This window comes from Pagrus major, chromosome 1, assembly GCF_040436345.1.
Source record: "Pagrus major chromosome 1, Pma_NU_1.0".
Lineage (NCBI taxonomy): Eukaryota > Metazoa > Chordata > Actinopteri > Spariformes > Sparidae > Pagrus > Pagrus major.
The window spans coordinates 9,970,452-9,988,341 of NC_133215.1; the positions used below are offsets into that span (position 1 = coordinate 9,970,452).

General features: G+C 41.3%; 1 protein-coding gene across 1 annotated transcript in view; it reads right to left on the reverse strand.

The window, feature by feature from the left end:
* Nucleotides 1-17,890, reverse strand: part of LOC140995104 (uncharacterized) — a 40,474-nt gene that overhangs the window by 16,244 nt on the left and 6,340 nt on the right. The window contains exons 2-11 of the mRNA XM_073465025.1: nucleotides 12,252-12,303; nucleotides 9,711-9,808; nucleotides 6,219-6,364; nucleotides 5,928-6,023; nucleotides 4,464-4,585; nucleotides 4,004-4,112; nucleotides 3,500-3,608; nucleotides 3,090-3,184; nucleotides 2,223-2,337; nucleotides 1,352-1,663 (exon numbers count right to left, since the gene is read on the reverse strand). Coding sequence (XP_073321126.1) covers nucleotides 1,352-1,663; nucleotides 2,223-2,337; nucleotides 3,090-3,184; nucleotides 3,500-3,608; nucleotides 4,004-4,112; nucleotides 4,464-4,585; nucleotides 5,928-6,023; nucleotides 6,219-6,364; nucleotides 9,711-9,808; nucleotides 12,252-12,303 — 1,254 coding nt within the window. The remainder of the gene's footprint in view (nucleotides 1-1,351; nucleotides 1,664-2,222; nucleotides 2,338-3,089; nucleotides 3,185-3,499; nucleotides 3,609-4,003; nucleotides 4,113-4,463; nucleotides 4,586-5,927; nucleotides 6,024-6,218; nucleotides 6,365-9,710; nucleotides 9,809-12,251; nucleotides 12,304-17,890) is intronic.

Genomic DNA, 17,890 nt, shown 5'->3' on the forward strand with positions numbered 1-17,890 from the left:
CAGGGAATAAAGCATGGATCATGATCAAAATCACCTCAAAATCAGGTGTATTTATGCGGCTGCCACAATTTGATGTAGATCCAAATACAAAAATGCAGATCTGGCAGATTCAAATATGTTATATTTGATATTAGATAAGGCTTGACTGATTTAAAGTGATAGTTGTATGAGGTACTTAACCCTGGTCAGTGTGATACCTGCAGTAGATGACTGTCAGCTCTCCCCCTGTGTGAACAGGGAAGCAGAGCATCGTACTGCTAAATGGTACCAACAGCAAGACGTAGTTTGTCGTCAGACAGCCGTGTAATACGGTGCGGGGAAGACACAGCTATGCTTGTGCGTCCGAATACGGAAGTTGTACGGTTGAGGGAAGTCAACAAGGAAAGGCTGTCTGACGGCAATGTAAAGCATCAAAAATGTTAAAAATATAGCGTATACTTAAACGGATATATATTTTTTAGGTGGCTAAAATACGCCTTGCTGTCGGAGCTGTTTAGCAGTACAATGCTCTGCTTCTCCACACAGGGGGGAGAGCTGACCGTCATCTACTGCAGGTAATGCACTGACAAGGGACCTCATACAACCCACATCAAAAGACCGAGACTGTTGTGTCTTGGCGGAGGTATGCGCTCTACTGAGTGCTATTCCAGTTCAAAGTGTCTGTGTAAGTAGATTTCTATAGATGAGTTCAGTAGAGAAGTAGAGAAAAAGTAGGAAAAGAGAATTTCAAATAGTGCAAAGAGAAACTATAAACTATAGAAGCTGGATCGGTGACATCAGTCCGATATCTGACAAGTGAATTACGTCTGGTATCAGCACCTGATACCAATATTGGATCGGATCGGTCCCAACACTAACACATATTGCACTGTTCAAGCCACAATGACTTTATTTTACATAAAACATCCAATGATTCAAACTACCTCAGCTTTATATAATATGTACAGTGTGTAGAGGTTTATAAAAAATAGTGTCTTTAATTTGAATATCTTAGTTAAAGGGTCAGTTCACCCAAATTACAAGAAAGCTATTCCAGAACAATGGAAGTGGACAGAAGGAAATGTTGTATTACTAATCAGGATGGTTATCTGTACGTATCTGTACTGTTTATCTATATTAGGGAGAAAACACAACTGGTTAAATATACTTTTTTGTCATTAGGGTGAACTGATCCTTTGATACATAACTTACATACATTTACACATACACATACTCACACACACACATATATAATATATATGTGGCTGCAGTGAAGTGCTGGAACAAGCATTTAGATAATATATTCTGTATGTGGTCTTACAGCGTGGAAACGATTCTTATCTGTGATTTAAAGTGATTCTACAGTATGTACCTGTCTGACTCTGCTGCTCCTGAGAAGTGGAGAGAGGAGGAGGAGGAGGGGGAGGAGGAGGAGGAGGAGGAGGAGGAGGAGCAGTGGACAGAGGAGGAGTAGACAGAGAAGGAGGAGAGATGGGAAGAGGAACGTACCCAAATGAGGAGAACCGAGGGAGGGACTGTGTGTTGGGGTGAGGGGTAGGAGGGGGAGGCAGATGCAGGGGGAGGACTTTGGAGGGGGGGTATGAGTGTCCGTTGACCGAGGCAATGGGACAGGGGTTGGGCCTGCGGAGCAGGAGGGTGTGGCACTGCTGGGAGGGGGAGTAACCTGGACACAAGCCAGGAGGAGGGAGGTGCAAAACAACAACAACAACAACACAACAACTGATCAGTCAACTTGAAACAAAACAAATCTAATCAAAGGTATAAAATAATTGATCAAAATCAAAATATGAGAAAAGAATACATCCATATATCCACAGGGAATATATCTTTATAAATTAAAATATAATATCACTTTACACGAAAAACAAACAATATGAACAAAAAGCATCACAAGCAAGAGCAGGCTGGTTTATTAATTAGGGAGGGTGACAGAAGGAGCAGAAATTCAGAGGAAGGGATTAGGGTTAACAGCCAATGGGAGACAGTATTTGATTCATGGAGATGATTGACAGGTTGGGATAAACTGATGGACTGCCCGAAGAGGCAGATGAGGCTGCAGCTAGCTAAATGATCAGCTATAGCTACAGAACAGCTGCTGAAGCTGAACTCACATACATGAGAAAGCACACACGTCCTCCCACCCGCACGGACACACACACACACACACACACACACACACACACACACACACACACACACACAGCTGTGATGTCGGTGGTCACCTGCCCTCTTGATTACTTCCACCATGTTGGATGGAAAGTAGCCCACGCGGTCATTTCCTGTTCGGTTGTCGTGTATGCAGCCTTTCCATCGGCCGTCAGAGTGCTGCTCCAAAACCTGTCGACACACACATACAGTTTACAAAGAGATTATAACATCTGTACACTTTCACAACTACAGCTGGACAGAAGCACAACCGGCTAAAAATACAATAAATACATCGCTAGGTTTGTGTGTACAGTGCATAGTACAAGCTAGTTTTTTTTTTAAAAAAAACTAGTTATTAACAGTGATAGGTAGCGTTACCTCACAATCTTTATGAATTCATGCAAAACAAACAAACAAACAACGCTAACGTCATTAGCAAAACGTTTTGTTAGGCTATTTAAGTTCTATTTTGTTTATTTTTGTGAAACTTAATTCATAATTTTCCTTGTTTACATATTTATTAGAGAGCACTTTTTGTCTCATGTCAAATATAGCAACCATATTCCATTTTAATCTTATTGACTACTTCAGTTTGGCTACTTCAGTTAGCTCGGTTACACAGCTGTTACACCCTACTGGTTTATAGTGGTGGTCATAGTATTTAGTCCCAACTAATCTCTATGTAAAAACTAGTTTGTGTGGTGTAATCCATTGTAATTTAGAGATGTGTTAATCTCCATTTAAACACGTGGCAAATACTTAGCTAAAGGGCTTAAAGAGCTAACGCTAGTGCACTTGGTTCCTGGTATAAGTGAGAGTTATACAGAAAGATGAAAATCATTCATTGCATATTTTCTTCATTGACTGATGAAGACGTGCAGCACTTTGAGAGCAGGCAGAGAAATGTACTGTACTATGAGACGATTATTGGATCTATGTACCGTGATAATGTCTCCGGCTTTGATGTTGAGGCTTGTCAGGTCGTAGTTGTTGCAGTAATCCTTCAGGGCACGCACCTGCATCGCAGCCGAAGCATCTACAAGACAAGAGTTTAGTACCAGTGAGCAGCAGAGTTGAGTGGAGTCAAGTAGACAATAACAGAGCAGAGATTTTCAGGCAGTGCAGAACCATGAAGAGGAAGGCAGGTGTTTGCCTCTCTGGTGCCATTTCATTCATTAAGATCTATTCAAATTCAGGATTTTGTTCAAGATTATAATTTTTTTTCTAGGGTGACGACGGCAGACATCTAAAACCGCAGCCTCACATTTGATTTCAGTCCAGCCCCTTAGCCCTACTATTACTTCATATCAGATTGTGACTTCATTAAGTGTGTTTGTACTCATGTGCTCACCTCTCAGTAGTTGTTTGATCTCCCGGCTGGCCTGTGTGGTGGTGAACTGGTTCACGATGTCCAGGGCAGTTTGACTAAGAGTGTTTCTCACTCCCGCACTGATGCCACTCTGGATGGAGGCGGAAAGTAAAAAATTATTAAAGCTGCAAAGTTCATAATCGGGATATACCGCGTGCATGCTCGCAGCTAACATTTGCTTTGTGTCCTGCCTCGGCAATAACAACACAATCCATCTGAAGGTGACAAAAGGATTAAAGAACAAAACAGAGCTTGTTTGAATATTGCATGACAGGTAGGATGCCGGCCCGTCTGCCACAGTTTTATGTAACAAGCAAACATATCCCACAGGCTTCATCACACAGCTCGGTGGGACGAATGCCAAGTGCTGAGGTGTAAACTTGCTCAGCCGAGGAGAGGCAGGCAGGTTTTAACAACAGTTGCTTTTGTAAACACATTAAAGAGACAGACGGACAGACGGTAAAAGAGACAGGCGGGTAGACTTACATCCAGCAGCAGACGTACTACCTCTGTCTTCCCACAGAGGGCTGCCTGATGCAGCGCTGTGCCAGACTCCGACTGTCTGTTGATATCTATACCAGCCTGAATCAGCAACCTGCAGCACAAATTAACAATATCAACCTTTACTTGTCGAGCGTCTTTCATCGTATAATCACACCAAAGTGCTTAAATAGAATAAAAAATGAAAAACTGGAGCAAAGCAAGAACAAAATCTTTACAAAGCACTTTGCAGAATTAAAAACAATCTTCATAAATGCGAGTTTAAGTAGACGTGTAGTTTTTAAAAGACTCACTGGACAAAAAAAAACTATGTGGACCTGTATGTGCTTTATACCGTAACAGATTATCGTAATAACATTAGATTAAACGAGTAAGAGGTAGTGTGGGTATGAAAACAGACACACAGTGAGAGAGGCGGACTGAAAGGACTGAAGGGTTTTCATACCGTATGACGTCGATGTGTCCGTTCTTGGCAGCCAGGTGCAGAGGTGACACACCGTTGGGGTCGGAGGGTTTTGGTTCCAGCATGGCTGCACACATGTTACTGCTGAGCAGGAGCTGAACCACCTAAAACAGACAGACACACAGCATTTCCATTATTATTATTCTTGTTATTATAATTATTATTATTATTAGTCCCACTGCTGCAGTGAGCTGAATAGAAATGCTTGTATATGAGCTGCTTCCACTGTGAAATCTTCTGCAAAATTTGATTTAAATGATAAATTTGATCTCTCTGTGAATTCAAGTCACTGCCACAGAAGCTGCTGCTATTCAACTACTGTTTTTACAAGTAGGACCAGATTGTGCCGAGGGAGGAATGTGTTAAAACAATGCACGTTTTTCCCCTCTTTGTTTATTAGTTTTCACGATGAAAAAGAAACATTACATGTACAAAAAGTACAGGAAATAAAACAATGCACCTTTAAAATCTTACATAACGGAAGTCAGTTTGATTCTCAGCAACAGCCTGGGTTCAAACTTTTTTAATGAAATGAGAGTATTAGTGTGCTGAGCAACAGACACAACTAATGAAAGGGCTAATTAGTCTGCTAACAAAATGATCGCAGGAATGAGGTTGTCAAAGGGCCACAGGCAGCCAGCTGAAGAGGTCTGCCTGAGGGTCTGCTGGGGATGTTCCTAATGACTAACTCTCCTGATGTTTAAATGGTAGTGTTAGACGAGTCGGCTGGTGTTAAAGTAGGAAAAAAAGTCCAAATTGAGAACAATTTAATCTATAAAGTCACCGTAACGGATGCTTGTTTTTATAAAACAACATTTGACGAGGAATATCAAGGTGCTATACGAAGGCAACTGGACTCAGTATAGCCCTTAGATATACCATAACCTCGGATTTCTTCACAAACATTTGACTGGGAGGGCGACATTTCAGCACAACGATCTCAATATGTTATTTAAATGTGTAAATTGATAAATTAAGTGTAACCGAATAGTGTTTCTGGTGCCGAATAGTCAGAAAACTTACAAGAAAATGAAGAAATTAAGTGAAATCCAGGTGATATTTTTGGTTGACATCGCTCACATCCCAGCAGTCGACATGTATTGTTTTCTGTGGTCATACCTATTTTATGGTTTTCGAGTATTTCTCTATTTCCAGTGTGTTTCTGGAGTTGCTTATGTTTTCTCACTTGGCGGCGTTGTTCTGTCTAAATGCTGTGCTGTCAAATTGATGAAGACTTTGCATGTTATCTTAAGTCGAAGTGCTCTGAGCTCTAATAAGTCCGGCTTTCCTCGTCATATATTTGTCATTGTCTTGTTTCTGGTTTTATATTGTATCATAATGTCATATTGTCCCGTTTAAATGTAAAATATTAAATGTTTATTTGAATCTTTTCCTGTATATTAATACATGAAATTAAATTAATCAATTTTTATGCACTCTACTCACTCCAACACGTCCAAATTCACAGGCGAGGTCCAGTGGTGTTTTCCCAGCTGAGTCTGAGATACACGGGTTGGACTGGTGTTGTAGTAACATCTCCGACTGTAACACACACACACACACACACACACACACACATATGCACAAATCTTACTGGTGCTTATGAATTTCCCCAGCATGTAACAACCACAAATCATGCATGCACCATCGGGCACTAATCACACCCACAAAAACACACACACACACACACACATATGGCTGCGATACACACCAAAACACACACGCAAACACAGTTACCCCATCGTAGTGTCCATGCTGAGACGATAGGTGGAGAGGGATCTGTCCTTCATCTGACTGTCCGTTGACTGATGAGCCTGCCTTCAGCAGCATTTTCATTGGCTCAGTCTTCCCCTGCCATGCAGCGTAATGCAGAGGACGCATCCCTACACAAAACACACACACACACACACACACACACAAAGACACACAGCCAAAGATGACAGCAACATAAAACAGAGATCCCACAAGCACATGCACACAGGAACACACCAGAAAAATGAGAGCATAAGGACAAATGAATGCATGCAAATACACACACACCATTATTGTTATTTCTTGCAGACAGACCAGTTAAAAAATAAATACCAGGGCTGCGCAATTAATCAAAACATAATTACATAAAAACACTGCAATATGGCCAAGTGAAATATCCAAATCGCTGTACTGACGCGCTGCAGACCCGTTCTGAGCTACAAATCTTGTTCTCCAGATGTAAGAAAGCATGTTTGTTTGATACAGACCCCAACAAATGTCACATCATCATGATTTTAATAGCTCTTTTCTGTAAAAATGAAAAATTGTGATGCAAAAATGATCGTTCCCAGTGTCTGTTACATGGGAATCATAATATCTGACTAAATAATGGCTGATATGATTTATTTTACTATATCGTGCAGCTCCTTCAGCATAAACACTACAATCAGTTATTAAACTCAATTATTCCATTGTGCGATTTCAGTGTTGCCAGTAAAATTGAAAAAAACAAAAAAAACAAGTAGAGAGCTGAACAAATTAGTCGACTGAATGAATATTAAACAGCGACTTTTTTCTAATTTTTAGGTAAAAATCCATTTCAAGCTTCTCTAATGTGACATTTATATGTTTATTAGTAAACTTAAGATCTGATGAGGGAAAAACAAGACATTCTCAGACGATATATTGTCTCATATCACGTTAATTATATGACATTGATATATTGGTATTTTCTGACCATCTATAGACCAAATGATGGATGGATTTATCAAGAAAACAATCAGTAGATAAATAATAATGATAACAGTCATTAGTTTTAGCACTTTTTTTGCAAACAGCAACAGATTTATCCACAGACTCTCTGTATCCCTCCTGGAAATGCAGTCTTATTGTAGTTGACATTCTTGTGACCTTTTTGACCGCTGAAGTATTGTCTGGGCGAGCATCGTACCCAGGGGAAGTTGCTGACAAACTGCTTTCAGACAAAGGGCAAGGCAAGAAATCCCTTATCTGAACATGACCTAAGAGATGTTTGCAGGAAAATGGACGTTGCAGCCAACTCCTGGAGCCATGCAGGGAATGTAAGATGCTGCAAAGTTCACCTGAGCTCAGCACAAAAATCTACCGTTGAGTCATTAACGGTGCCTCTAACCAGGAGACATTAAACAGCAATTTGTAGCAGTGGCTGCAAGAAGCAGTGAGCATGTTTCTCATGGCAGCGACCCAAGACCCCCGGTCCTGATACCAGCGATGAGCCACATTGTCAAGCTGAATAAAGAGGCCCTCCAGGCCTGGTTGGCATGAGGGAGTCCTGACTCAGAAGAGAGGTGCTGGCAGGATAAAGAGACGCAGCGGCTGTAGTAGTTACAGAAGCTGAAGCCTGAGTATACCAGGAGATGTGATGGAAAATGACTTTCAGGCAGCCTCAAAAAGCCTCCAGAAAGTGTTTTGATGATTGGCAAAGAGAAGGGAAGACTTCACCCAGACTGTGCAGGGAAAGAGAGACACTGAAGTTGTTTGAAGATGACAGAAGATCTCAGTCTCTCTTGATGTAACAGACACTGCCTCAATTCAGGAGGTACTTTTGGAGGACTGCTGAAGGAATATGAGCCTACTTCCATTTACAAGGGAAGAAGGAAGCACTGCGTGGTGCTGATGGCTGATCAAACTGGTGAAAGTACAGAAAAGAAAATCAAGGAAGTCTTGTTTGATATTAAGCGGTGCAGACAACCAGGGAAAACACCAAGTCTGTTTCCTTTCTAATGAATAGTTCATCCTGAAATTCTGAAGGCTGAATTGTTGATATATTGTGAAATTTAAGGAAAGGGCTGTATTTGGCGGGCAGTGGTGCACCCTCAGATTGATGAGGAGCACCGATAACCAATAACAATAAAGGTCTCCCAGAATGTTGACCATCATAACCACCACATTTCTGATTTTGGAAATACCCTCAGCTTTGTTGCCAGGAGAGTCCTGGCACAAATGTTTGCCTCCTTTTCTGTTTATTTCTTTTGGACAGGATACCAATCCCAGAAGCCCAGGCATGCAGGATGTCCAGGTCAGCGACCTCAAGCTGGCATCTTGCACAAGAACATTTTGTTGGTGCGACTGTGAATCAAAACCTCGATGTCAGAAGAGACAGTTTTTCTTGTCCCATCCGAGTGAGGGATGAACCTTGAATGCACCGTATGTAATTTATTTCACTAGGGGTCTCCGATTCAAAACAAAACGAAAGACATACGTCACGTGGGGTCATGGGTGTTGTTGTCTTTACTGTTAAGCAACCAACGCTGCCAATGGGAATCTCTCTGACGTGACAAGTCATGTTTTATGTTTAGTCACATTCTCTGACTTCTTTCCTCACTTTCTGACTCTCAACCAAATGAAACAAAACAATACTTTTAACAAAATCCAGGTTTGAACTTTCTGTCTCTTCATGTCTCTGAAGCAGAAATGTTGCATATTATCTCTGTAAACCAGCCATAACGCATCTGGATTTGCCCATTTGTGGGAAACAAGCTGTGTGACATGTTTCAGCTGATACGCTGTAAACTTCAGAAGGAAACAATCACCCCAGAATTATCAAACATTTGTCTCTTTAGCTGCTAAATGCTCCACCAGCTAGCATGTTCACTAGCCAGTCACCATCTTTGTCCACCTGCTGTTTACCAATCGGCACGGAGGTAGTTTGGTAGGCAGTGGAGGGACGGTTTAAGGTTTTCTGCCACCTCCATGGGGTGAAATCAGGTGTGGGGCCACCTACCAGTTGTGAACCTCTATTTCGAGACGCGCTGAGTACGACTGACTGGGAGTGTGGAGCCACTAGGCCTACATCCTGGAGGGATTATATCTCCCATCTGCCCTGAGATTTCTTCTCCTTCCTTCTGGAATCTGCGAGCATGAGATGGAGATTTTTGCAGCTCCTCTTCCACTTGGCTCTCCGTCCTGCAGACATGAAGCACTCCTCCTCCTCCTCCTCCTCTATTGTCTATTGTTTGCTGTGCACACAAATCTGTCACCTCTCATAAACACTGTATACTATGTTTTTATTGCATCTCCAACAAGCGCTGCTTTTCTTACATAACATGGTGTTATTGGTCACGCAGGGAAAGGCAGAAATATTTGTTTTCCTGTTTTTTTTGTTTGGGATTGTTTTCTTTTCCTGCCAACCTTGTGTGTTTCGCGCCTCTGTCATGACAAAAACACAGTGAGTTTTAAGGACACTTGCGCTCTGTGAACATCTGTGTGTGTTTGTACCTTTATGGTCTTTAATATCCACTGCTGCCTGGGCCTCCAACAGCAGAGAGATCAGCTCCTTGTTACCACTCAGAGCAGCATGGTGCAGCGGCGCCAACCTTCACACAGACACAGATTATGTATAAAAATACACATATTCATCGATGTAGTGTAAAACCAGAGCATAACTTTGCAGAAATAATCTTCAGCGTAGAGCAGCTCCGCCCCTCAGCTCTGTGTGAGAGACAGGAGGGGGCAAATGACCTACTTCCATTAATAAGCAATCTCTCTACCCCGGAGCCGAGCGTACACACAGCGCCTCTCTGTGTGTGTGTCTAATGGATCCCTGGTGAATATGAGGGCCGGGCCCTGGAGTCAAATCAACGAATCATCAGTCATTACGCAAGGAGCTGAGTCCAATTATCTGATTCCAATCAGCATAATAAAAAAGATCTTTGTTATCTGATGGAGCCAAATGGAACACAATCGCAAACCAAGCATGTGCACACATAAAAAGCTTAACCAATCACGGGTCTAAATATAAACCAGAATCCATAGTTGCACACTCAGAGTTGATAATTTCTGAGCAAATTAAGAGCTGAGAAATGTTGGCTTTCCTTTAAGGTAATTACAGGCTTTAGATTTGAGCACTTTCAGCTGGCTTCACGTCTGAAACATTTAAGATGATCCTTTCTGATAGTAAATTGATCTTCTTTTTGCCTGCTCACATTAGATAGAAGATCAGAACTGGTGTCTAGCACAGAATAAAAGTCTAAGAGGCTTGTCAGGGTTGTCACGGGGTCTGTGGGTACGCTCATGTAGGCGCCTGAGCAATTGGAGCAAATGAATCCCCCATTATTCAATTAGGGGCAGCAGAGTTCTGGTTCTGGTGCCTCACTTTTTGTCTTTTTTAAAAATTAACTTTCAGGTAATCGTGTTTGAGCGGCTAATGCTAACGACCACTTTACTATTTTTAAATCACATTTTTTTGGATCAGCCTTTGAGTCGGTTCAATCAAACCAATCATTTGATAGTTTTCCACAGCGTGCTTTGGCTCCCACGCACCGTCCGTCAATGATGATGATGATTTATTTAGCTTTACTGTGATCATGGACAGAAAATACAACATAGTATACCGTCCTGTACACAACTGTGTGTACCATACAGGGTTAGTAGCACACAGCTGTTAAAAAATAATACATTTATTTTTTAACACACACTGGTATCAGAATGGTGTACTCAATATCGGCTGGTATCAGGAAGGTAAAGCTGAGTTTATCTTTACTTAAGATTGGACAGCTTAGTCAGCTGACATCTTTTGTTTACCCACATTTCATTTCACCACAACATCCTCTTGACTGTGTCCAATTACTGTTCATATCTCAGGCTAATCTGCTGCTCTGCTCTCCACCTCGCCCCCGCAGGAGCAGGCTAGGATGATACAAAGAGAGTGGCCTGCAACCTTCTCCAGTTTTAGGCTACGTAATGTTTTCCCAAATATAATTTCAAATATGAAACAGCCATCCTTCTGATAACACTTCTTGTTCCCTCCTCCTTGTCTAACTTATCTAAACTAGTGCAGGTGGTTTCTTGACTTAATCCCAAGAGGTTAGGTGCTGCAGAAATGCAGGAAATGTGTTTATGCGAGGGGAAGAACCCCGTACCGTCGCTCGTTACGTGTCTGTATACCAAGTTTGTTCCGTATTTTAAAACATGAGGCACACGTGTACACTGGGGGGTGAAAAGTTACATGTAAACCCACCAGAGATGAGCAAAAACAACATGTTCAGGAGGTGCTGAGCTACTCTTTAGACTGATATGATGCACTTGTTAGCAAACCGCTGCTTGTCACATCCAGCAGTCGTATGTCTTGCCCCCTGGTCAATGTAAGTCTAACATTTACCTCTTTTATCTGTTTTCTACCAACTCTAAAGGGAAATATCTGTCCCTTCAGCTCCTAAATGCTTCACTATGTTAACCAGCTAGTTTGTCTTTCTGCTATTTTGGCGCTGAGCAGGAAGTGTGCGGTGGATTTTTCGGGGCTTTTTAATTGAAAACAGCTGCCTGCTGTGGCTGAAAATTACACTATGACAACGGTTAGAAGGAACCAAAATAGAGTGTTAGACTGAAACTCGCTATTCAGCTCTGTATTTGCATGACAATTCTCTGTAGACTCCCTTTCACATTGTTATTTGATGAATTGTTATTATAAAAATACTCACGAGCTGCTTTAGATATTTCAGATGTACTGTACTTTGTAATCCCTTGGCGGGTATTGACTTCCAACCACTGCCCTAAATACTGTGTTGCCCCAGGGGGTATTTATATTTTGCAAACTGGAAAAAAACATTTTGAATCTAAATAAAAAAACTGAACTGGAACACGACTCAGGGATTTAACTCTGTAACTGCAATCTGTTGTGTTCATGTCAAGAAGAGAGAAAGAAGGGACAGAATTAATGAAGGGAAAGGAGGAAAGGAAATTAACCTAAAAAAAACAAAAAAGTATGCTGGGAATGTGGAACAATGACAAAGGAAACATGAAGTAGCTGAAGTCCCTCACCCATCTGCATCCTGGATGTTGACGTTCACCCGCTTTGCAGCTCCGAGGAGCTCTGAAACACACAGAGAAGAGAGACTTAGAGAAAGAGAGGGCAAAGAAGAAGAAGAAGAATAACAAACTCATTACAAAAACAGTCTAAACTTCAGAATCCACTGATTAATTTATTCTCTCCTTGTGCTTATCCTAATGTTTCATTCCCTGCAGGTAGAGGTGACAGCGACACTTCCTATACCTGTGAGCGAGCGCTCCAAAACAAGAGACTGTTTCTTCAACGAGCAAAAACAACAGAGGTCAAGGAGAAGCGACAAGGTAGAGAAGACAAACAAAACTTCACTAAATTTGAGGTTTATCCACATTAGAAATCTGCAACTTGTGTGTTTCTCAATTGATTCTTATTTTACTCCAGTGTTTTCTCGGGCTGCGACTAACAATTATTTTTGTTATCGATTAATCTGCTGATTATTTCATAAAATGTAAAAAGGCTCGACAGAAAATCCCAGAGCCCAAAGTGATGTCTATCCTCATTTACGACCATAAATTACAAAGAAAAGCACCGAATCCTTATTTTTAAGAAGCTGGAATGAGCGAATGTTTTTACATCAAATGACTAAAAAGATTAACGGATTATCAGAATTTTTGTATTAATCGTGCTTCAATGGACTGATCATTGCAGCTCTAGTGTTTACAAACATTACGACTATAAAAGGACTTTTTCACCATCCAAAACATGAATAACTTGATTTAGTTTTTTCATCCTTTTATGCAAAGAAAAGCCGATTAACTTAAGAATGATAGCAGGTTTCGATCATGTGTTCTGGCTTTTAAAAGGAACAGTTCCCCCGAAAATTAAAATTCGGTAACGATCTATCCACCCACATGCTGATCGAAAGACAAGGGGGACTTTCGTAGTCCACAAAACATTTCTGGAGCTTCACAGCAAAACAGCGTTGCAGCATTCTCCTGAACAATTGAGGTAGACGGGGACTAATGTTCGGCCAGCGTAATCCAAGTGTCCTGAGACCCTGAGATCCCAAATTGATTCGAGAAGACGTTATTTACACCCTTTTTCACGCCCAAATCTTTGCTATAGCTGCTGAGCTAAAAGCATTAACGCTTAGTCCTTCTGAAGTGGGTGCACAAGCTCAACCATGCCTCAAGGGTGTAAATAACGTCTTTTCAAATCAATTTGGGATCTCTGGGCTTCTGGAGACGTGGATTACGCCAGACAAGCTGTATGGAGCCATTTCATGGGCTTCTTTTGGTTGTTTTTTTACGTTTTAAAACAAGTCCCCATCCACTTCAGTTGTTTAGGAGACTGCTTCAACAGTGTTTTGCTGTGAAGCTCCAGAAATATTTTGTGGACAAAGAAACTTCACCTGACTTCCCGTCTGCATGGGGGTGAGCAGATAATGACAGAATTTTCATATTTGTTTCACGTTTGGGTGAACTGTTCCTTTATTGCTACCAGTTTGTGCACATGTGGATTTCAGACACATGAACAGTATCTTTGTTTATTAACGCATTACAATGCAGTGATACGAATAAATACACTAGTTCAACCTTTTGGAAAATATGCTTATTTGCAATCAGTATGTTTGCTGTGTGTTTGGGTGTATAGATGCGTCTGTGCTTGTGATTATGTGGTTGTTCATGTGTGCGTCTGTTGATCTTGATCTTTGACAGGATCATCAGAAAAAGACCAAGACACCAGCCAGCAGGAAGGAGCTCACACACACACACACACACACACACAAACAGCACACACACTCCGAAAAAGGACACAGAAACAGCGGCTTGTTTGTCTCTCCGCCTTTACTTTTTTTTTTTTCTTTTTTTTGGTCAAACCCTCATAATCCCGCAGGCCGTAATCTGTAGCTGTTCCGTAATCTGGGGAAAAGCTTCTCCCTCTCTCTGCAGCTCTATCTGCACTTCATCCCTTCATCCTGCTCTCACACTCTAATTTTCTCTGTAATTTGCTAAAGAGCGCGTGCTGATTGGTAGTTCTGCTGTTTCTGTTTACACTCTGCAGATGACATCATTCTCCTGCGTGTCTGTGTGTGTTTGTGTGTGCGTGTGTGTGTGTGTGCACGTGCAGGTTCCCCCTCATCTATCTTGGATTAAAAATAAGAACCGTCCCTTCCCTCCCCCCCCCCCGGAGGCAGCTGAATCAATAAGTGCAGATATCTGTGTCACCATCAGACCAGATCACAGAGCCACACGACCCCCCGGACCACAAACTTATGACAGGGCCTCCACATCCAAAGCGCCCACAGTTATTCTACTGTCTTCTTCTTAATAGATTATCTTCTTTTGCAACACAAAGTCTGGATCATGTTTTTACTTAATAATGCTCCCGTCTGACCCAAAACCATGATGTATATTTAATCAAATACTTGGACGCAGCTGACGTAGGATGGGGGGTATCAGTCTGCCCTCAAAATCTCCATCGTCTCTTTTGTTCCAGAAGCCAAAACGATCGCTCTCAGGACTGTTTTCATCCTCGAACTTGCGCTTATTTCATTCATAACCCTCTACATAATTAAATCAGTTACTTAAATGTGGTACAATTTTTTAAATATTAATGTGTTTTGCTTCTCTGACACGAACTGTTTGCTTAAGATCATCACCCACGGTGTCTCTCTGATGGTGTCCTTGGACCAGGGTTCACTTTTTTTTAATTTTTTTTTTATGATAATTTCAGGCACAACACTGCAACCGAGCCCCGGTTACCATGGCAACCCCTGGATGTGCCATTCTCACAGACTGTCAATCAGTTGGCGTGGATTACTCCGATATTATTCCGCAGCATCTCGCTCAATCTGCAGAGTTTATCTGACACGAAATCGCGACCGTTCACGTTTTAATTTGAATTAACAGAGGGCGCCAACATGCCTGTTGGGAGAGCGAGCCGGGGTGTAACAGAGCACATTCACCAAAAACCTCAGGAGAGGTGAAGTGGAGGTTTTTTTCTCAAGGGTTCTCATTACCAGACATGTTCTGGAGTCCAGTTTCCATCACCTCTGACTCCGCCTGTCATCACGCATTTGGGGTTTCGGCGTAACGTGTAGCCTTGAACAAATGCCAGCGCTGACATGACTTTTCTCTTTCTGTTTTCAGACGATTGCACACATATGTTACAGGGACTGGACTCAGGGTCACAGTATGCCAATAGTCCAGGAAGTAGATCGCATTTTCATCAAAAGTGCAACTTTTAATCATGGCATCATCATCATGGCTTTCTGACCAAGTCAAGACAATACACATGGAACTAGAGCTGCACAAGTACAAAAAATATTATCAATATTACAATATAGTCAGGTGCAAAATCCAAATCTCAGAGGCTGCAAGTTTTTGATAAATGTAAAATGTGTAACAAAACAGCTTTATAACGAAGTACTGAAGTCACCAGGATTAAATATTGGCAGTTAACATTTCTACAAACCACTGATATGTTCATATTTCTACAAAATGTGTCATATCACGTTCAAATTACATGTTTATGACCTGATTGTTATATTTGAGGTGATGGAGTTACAATCAACAAGGCTGCCAAACCAGTGACCACAGTTCAAGACTGCGTTTCAACATTTGTGAGCGTGACTGGATATTTTTCAGGAGACTTCAGGACACTTTCCGGCCAAAGCAGGTATTTCAAGCCAAAACGTGACCTTTTCCTAAACCTAACCAAGTGGTTTTTGCGCCTAAACCTAATCACATCATAGGCACAGCGCTGTCACAACGTAAAATAGAGAAATGAACCTACAGGAACGTAAAGTAGCAACTACAGGAAAGTCTCAACGTATCTGTGATCTGCAGAAACATACGCTGCCAACATTTATCCCGGGGATTGGGTTGAGTGCTGAAGTGTTCCCGAGATGTCCAGGCCAACAAGTTTACTTCTCCGGATACAAGAAAACATGTTTGTTTGGTACAGACCCCCAAAAATGTCACATCATGATGATTTTAAGTTATTTTGGTGAAAATGAAAACCGTGATGCAAAAATGATCATCCCCACTAATCGTGACACACTGCTCAGTGCTGTTACACAGTGAGACTCATTAAAACTCGGCAGCGGTGATTCAGAAAACTGACAAAAGTGCGACTAAGTGCTAAATATCACTCTGTACTTTCCTGCACAAAGTGGAGAAAACAAACACAAGTTTAAGAAAGAAGGTCAGATGGACTACTTTTTGGAAATCTGTGTTATGGGCTGCACAGTGGGAGTATATAGCTAGGGCTGCAACTAATTGATTATTATCATTATAGATTAATTCACGATTAATCAACTAATCATTAAGTTGATAAAAGGTCAAATAATTGGGGAAAAATGCTCAACACAATTTCTCAGAGCCTGAAGTTGCTTCTTTTGTCCACCAACAGTCCAAAACGCAAAGACTCTTCATTTACTATCATAAAAGCAGCAGATCTTTAAATTTAAGAGGCTGGAACCAGCAAATTTTGACATTTTTCCATAAAAAAATGACAAAAAAAGAAGAATCTATCGTCAAAATGTTAGTAATTAATTTTCTTTCTACCATCCAATTGATTATTGATGGTGTAAATATCTTTTTATTTCTTACTTTTTCATCATTGCTGTTTTAAGCTCTCTAGTTTTGCTACCCCCTTGTCTGCTGCTGTGAAATGCACATTTCCCTGCTGTGGGAGGAATGAAGGATTATCTTATATTATCTAATTAATCGCTTAATCGTTGCAGCTCTATTTCTGCACACCGAATACACCAACTAGTCAGAGACACGTATGGTTACTTACATTTATTTCATACATTTCCTCTGTACTAGCAGGACTTTGTTGGTTCCTGGCATTTTGAAGTCATTAATATGTTTCTCAAAGACCAAAATCGAACATGACGATGCAGCTTTGGCTTCTTCTTATGGTAACTTTTCACCTACATTTCTACAGTTTATCCCTTTTAAAGGAGGGAAACACAATTAATGTCAAACATTGTGAAGAATGCTGATTATAACGTCCCAGAGCCCAGGCTGACATATTCACATGGCTTATTTTTAATCTTTGAAACTCCCCTCAGTTTATTTTTTTCAGTGTGAAGTTGGAGCAAAGTGTTTGGAGGTTATCAACATTTCATGAGCAACACTTGTTGAGAAATGATCCCAGTGAAGCGTGCTACAGCGGCATGATTTCCCCGAATATCTCTGCCGTGTTACTGCTGGTCTATCACAGCTCCCATGAGCTTAGATATGGTTGTTTACTTGATCTGGGGAGAATAACAGACCTTTGTACTTCAGTCCATTACGAAACACTATGACTGTGCCAAAAAAAAGGTCAGTGTTGGTGCACTTCCTTGATCGCTGATAGGGGCAGATACATTGTTTAAATTACTTTGTGCCCATTTCAGTTTCTTGCGACAACACAAAAGAGATACAATTATGATAGGGATGGTCTTATATCTCTAAGATAAAGAGCTTTATTGCAACTGTGCCAAAGATAAAGAAACCATTATCAAAGGGTTCAGAAATACGTCTCACCGTGTGGAAGCAGGCGCTGGCTTTTAATGCCCATTCATCTGACTGTGCAGGAGACTCGACATCTCTCTGTCTGAACTTATTGATAAAAAACAACTTTTGAGCCAAAACACTGACAGAGGATTTCTTGACTTTGC